This window comes from Teleopsis dalmanni, chromosome 1 (assembly GCF_002237135.1).
Source record: "Teleopsis dalmanni isolate 2A chromosome 1, ASM223713v2, whole genome shotgun sequence".
Taxonomy (NCBI): domain Eukaryota; kingdom Metazoa; phylum Arthropoda; class Insecta; order Diptera; family Diopsidae; genus Teleopsis; species Teleopsis dalmanni.
In genome coordinates, this window is record NC_051846.1 from 135,749,105 (window position 1) to 135,754,792 (window position 5,688).

The 5,688-nt window shown below is 33.0% G+C and overlaps 1 protein-coding gene across 1 annotated transcript; it reads left to right on the forward strand.

Moving 5' to 3' along the window:
• The first annotated feature begins 471 nt into the window (after window positions 1-471).
• On the forward strand, window positions 472-3,681 carry LOC119668913 (NADH-ubiquinone oxidoreductase 75 kDa subunit, mitochondrial-like). Its single transcript, XM_038078590.1, has 9 exons — window positions 472-580; window positions 810-996; window positions 1,055-1,386; window positions 1,460-1,696; window positions 1,759-2,222; window positions 2,275-2,606; window positions 2,662-3,028; window positions 3,150-3,277; window positions 3,364-3,681. Exons 2-9 carry the CDS (start codon window positions 814-816, stop codon window positions 3,520-3,522), a joined length of 2,202 nt encoding a protein of 733 aa, XP_037934518.1. The 5' UTR covers window positions 472-580; window positions 810-813; the 3' UTR covers window positions 3,523-3,681.
• Window positions 3,682-5,688: the final 2,007 nt, after the last annotated feature.

Sequence of the window (5,688 nt, forward strand, 5' to 3'; positions counted from 1 at the left end):
TTTCTGCAAAACGGAAATGTTAATTTTTAACTTTATTTAATAATCATGGTCATACTAACCAAAGTCCAGGACTTCCACCGGTTCCTAGCAATTTTAGTGTAGATACTATTGCTATTTGCTTTTTTCTTATTTCAAGTATATTTTTCGGTGCATGCAAATTCAAATATTGCTTTCTTTCTATTATTAATAATTTCACAGACTTTATATATAATATGTTTTAAATTTTCTGCGTTTCCCATTTTAAAATATTTATTTTACACAATACCGAAATATTTCTTTGTGTTTTATTTGTAAACAAAAAAGATTTTTATAGCTTTTTTGACATATAAAAGTTCTATTAGCTGCATAAATGAGCTCATTATAAAGTAAACGCTTCCTCATTTATATAAATGAGCAAGTGCTCAAATGAGACAGTGTAAACATAGTTTAAACTGTTGCAATATTTTATATTAACGAAAATATTATTTTTTTTTAATTTTTTTGTAAATACAGCCCTGTGTTTTCCAACAACATTGCTAACTTGCGCTGGTAAATTTGTGCTATAACTTCTGTTAAAATTGCAGATATTACTGCATTTTTGGTAAGTTTAATTAATGGAAAATAATAAAAATGTATTTAAACTTCTAATGCAAAAAGTAATAAACTATTATGGCAAGAAAATAACTATCGAAATGTAGTTCTTTGCACAAGCTATCTGCGGTTGACCAAGCTTATGTAATTAAAAGATTTTTGCAAGATCAATATTTTAGTTAAGACGGCAAAATAAAATTATAAATTGTCACTACAATTAATCAACTGTGTGATTTCAGAAAAATGATCCGTGCACCGCTTATTAAAGCTTTGGGCACATTTGGCTCGCCTACTCATCGCATTTCGAGCAAGGCGGTACGCACCAGTGCTGCTTTGGCACAGACACCTGCAAAAGCTCCAGAGAAGATAGAGGTATTCGTTGATGACATTCCCGTGCTAGTAGCCCCAGGCACCACTGTGCTTCAGGTGTGTACACATTTCTTATATTAACATTTTGCTGATTTATATATGTACACATATGCAGGCTGCAGCTGTTGTAGGTGTTGAAATTCCTCGCTTCTGTTACCATGAACGTTTGGCAGTAGCTGGTAATTGCCGTATGTGCTTAGTAGAAGTAGAAAAAAGTCCCAAACCAGTTGCAGCATGTGCAATGCCTGTTATGAAAGGTTGGAGGATTAAAACAAATTCTGAAATGACACGAAAGGCACGAGAAGGTGTTATGGAATTTTTACTTATGAATCACCCATTGGATTGTCCTATTTGTGATCAAGGTGGTGAATGTGACTTACAAGATCAAGCAATGGCATTTGGATCGGATAGATCTCGTTTTACTGATATAAATCATACCGGAAAAAGGTTTCTATATTATAAAATAATATATCTTATCAGTGTTTTAAAATTGTTAATTTGATTATAATTCGAATTGTAGAGCTGTTGAAGACAAAGACATTGGGCCTTTAGTAAAGACTATAATGACACGTTGCATACATTGTACGCGCTGCGTTCGGTTTGCTTCAGAAATTGCGGGTGTAGATGACTTAGGCACTACTGGCCGAGGAAATGATATGCAAATTGGTACATATGTTGAAAAAATGTTCCTAACGGAATTATCAGGAAACATCATTGATTTGTGCCCAGTTGGTGCGCTTACCAATAAGCCCTATAGGTGAACATATATATATATATATTTTTTTTTGAAAATAACTAAAAAAAATGTTTATATTTTAGTTTTGTAGCGCGTCCTTGGGAAATACGCAAGATAAGTACTATCGATGTGTTGGATGCTGTTGGTAGTAACATTGTTGTTAGTACACGCACAAATGAAGTTTTACGAATTTTGCCTCGCGAAAATGATGATGTCAATGAAGAATGGTTAGCAGATAAATCACGTTTTGCCTGTGATGGTTTAAAACGTCAGCGTTTGGTTGCACCAATGGTTCGCGCACCGAATGGAGAATTACAAGCTGTAGAATGGGAAGGAGCTTTAATTGCTGTTGCGAAAGCCATTAAAAATGCTAAAGGTTCTGTTGCAGCTGTAGCTGGTCAACTTGCAGATGTTGAAGCAATGGTTGCCGCTAAGGATTTGCTGAACCGCAACGGAGCTGAAACTTTAGTTACTGAACAAGGGTTTCCTAATAAAGGTGCTAGTACCGATTTACGTGCTAACTACATTTGTAACTCAACAATTGCAGGTAATAAAAGAACAATAAATCTGAAATTCAGTAATAAATAATTCATACTTAGGTTTGGAGGAAGCTGATGCAGTTTTACTTATTGGTACAAATCCACGTTATGAGGCACCGCTAGTCAATACACGTTTACGCAAGTCATATGTCCATAATGAATTAGAAATTGCTTCAATTGGGCCAAAAGTTGACCTGTCATATAAGCATGAAAATTTGGGCGATGACGCTGGCATGATATCTCGCGTTTGTACTGGTGGACATAATTTCTCAAAAGTTTTAGAAAAAGCAAAAAAACCCGCAATTATAATTGGTGCTGATATACTAGAACGCAAGGATGGTGAAGGAATTTTAGCGACTGTAGCAGCATATTGCAAGAAGTTGAACAAACCAGTGAGTTCTTTAATGTTTAATATCCTACGAATTTTGCAGTACTTTGTATTTTCAGAATTGGAATTCGTTCAATGTTTTGCAAAACAATGCAGGCCAAACTGGCGCCTTTGATGTTGGTTATCAACCAGGAATACAAGAAGTAATTCAAAAGAAACCAAAAGTTTTAATTCTACTTAATGCAGATGCTGGCAAAATTACAAGAGAACAGTTGCCGAAGGATTGTTTTGTAGTGTACATTGGACATCATGGTGATAATGGAGCATCAATCGCTGATGCAGTATTACCTGGTGCCGCTTATACCGAAAAACAGGCTATTTATGTTAATACTGAAGGTCGTGCTCAACAGACATTGATGGCAGTCTCTCCACCAGGCATGGCGCGAGAGGACTGGAAAATTTTAAGAGCAATTTCTGAAGTTATAGGTATATATTAAAAATATTATTAAATAAAAAAAGTTAAAATAAATGTTTCTTGTATGAACTAAATACTAAAAATACAACATAAATAAAGTCATAAACAGTTATTAACTAATTTTGTACACAGGTACTCCATTGCCATATGACACTCTTGATGAATTACGAAATCGAATTGAGGATATAGCGCCACACTTGACTCGTTGCGGAACTTTGCACCAAGCTGCGTTCAGTGGACTTGCTGAACAAGTTGCCACTGTAATATAATTGATTTTTTTTTGTTTTTCGTTTTCTTTTTTGACTTTATTACGAAAGTATAAATAAAAAACATTTTCAATTTACAGTCTAAGTCGATTGACAACACCAAAATTGACGTGAAACTAAAGGAATTACGTGATTACTTTATGACCGATGCGGTATCCAGAGCCTCCCCTACAATGGCAAAGTGTATATCAGCATGCAATAAAGAACAGGCTAAGCAGAAGCAAAGAGCTGTTTGTTAATTTAATAGTAAATATCCTAATTAATTAGTAAATTGATTGATTGTCCGTATTCGCAACAATGTAAAACTGCAGATAAAGGAATGTAAACGAAGTAGTTTGGGTAGAAATATTGTAACCAAATTCAACTCTTCAAATATATTTTTTGTTAGAATACTATTACACATAAATTCTACAAAATGCGTTTTGATTGTTAAATAAAAAAAATAAATTATATATTTTAGATGAATAAGAACGCTTCTCTAAAGCTAGAACTTTTTCTTTTTTTGTAATCCTTTGAGGTGTAATTAATTATATGTATTAAATATTATTTAAGTATATATTATGATTGATCCTTTTGAAAAAGAGGTGCATTTATGATGTAAAATATTATTGTCAGATCTACTAAGACAAGCAATATAAAGGACGTAATGATACAACTCGGCATAAAGTGTGCAGATTAAAAAGCATTTATATACACCAAGAAAATGTTGCAACAGCAGTAGCCATCGTAATAAATAAGCAAATAAAAGATTCTATAGCTCTTTTGATTTCGGATCCGATCCAATGAAGTGGTCCTGTTTCTCTGCCTCGTTACCCGCTAGTTGCAATTAAGATCCGTCTACTCACACATGCATTTGTTAACCGAAATAACTCTTCTTGTTCTCACCGTACAAAATTTTAAGCTATATATTAGTATTTGTGTTTCGTGTTTCATACTATGTAAATCTAAACGGGTTACAACAAGAACCACATATATTTATTTATTTCTATGTTAATACACTTTATGCATTTGAATAGAAAAAAAATTTCCAATATTTATTTTAAAGTTAAAATAAATACTGAAGTATGGTGAGAATACATTTTATTGGGAAAATAACTCACTGGTCCCTTCGTGCCCATACCTAAGAAATGAGATTGGCACTATTTAAATTTTTATATGCGACGCTAATACAAGTTTTTTATAGTGAATCTTGAGAGTTTGAAGGAACATATACACAGGATTCAGGAGACCACTAATACAGTTTTCGGAAAAAATTCAATTATTGATAAAATCTTTATACTAAAAAGTGTCTAGTTCAGAATTATATTGCAAACTAAACTCTGAACCATTTCATAACATATCAGGTGTACAAAGCATTGGAACTTGCAATAACCGATTCTCATACATTATTTGGTGGATCGCAACCATTTCTTGGCTTGCATAAACTTGTTCCGAGGCTACCTACTGATGGTTGAATTCAATCTAAATTAAAAAATAACGCCGAAATCTTAATGGATGCAGTTACAACAAATTTGTGAAATCAATGAAAATAAAAGAGTTTTCTTGTGACTCTATGTCGCAGGGATTGTAGCCTACGAATTGATGCGATCATTAGTCAAACCACTTGTGCCAAACATATCTTGTGTTTTGGCTTCGCTTACAACAGCTTATGTCTACTTTTATTAGAGGCCAATGGCACCATGAAACATTTCGTATATCTCGTTACTGTTCTTTTAAAACTCAGACTTAAATTTTTAAAGTCAGACGATGTAACTCAAATATTGTAATTTATCGCAATACGTTTACAATACAATGGTTCTTCACGATTTGAGTAATGTGTTTATTTTACAAATTATTCCTAAAAGATGGTTTTAGTGAATTAAAGTCTCATCACACGGTGGCTTTCAGTATCACCTTTTGAAAAAAAAATAAATAAAAATATAAAAATTATAACGTTATTGAAGAGTTTTTTAAAATATCCTACAAAAATTTCACTGCTATCTTAAAACTCAAATCACATAATTAGTTACTCTTAAGACCCCATTTAACATACAGCTCCAAATATGCGTTCTTAAAGGTATAGACATAAGCCTACCACTAGCTTTTGAGGGAAAGGCATAAAGAAAGAGCTCATATAATAAAAGGTATGTACAATATTCTGTAATGACGAGATAGACTACAAATGAATTCAGAAATATCATAAAAAAAATTTGTAAAACTGCAATAAGTTGCATCCATACGTTTGCGTTGGTTTGGGTATGTTTTTATAATGCATATTAACAACACGTTTAGACAGACATGTGTACATATTATTAGAGATGATGGCAGCAATACTGCTTTGATGATTGTCCACCTTTGTTAACTCATCCTTTTTTGTAGACTCAACAGCCGATACAATATTGCATTAACCTGAACGTCTTTTATCT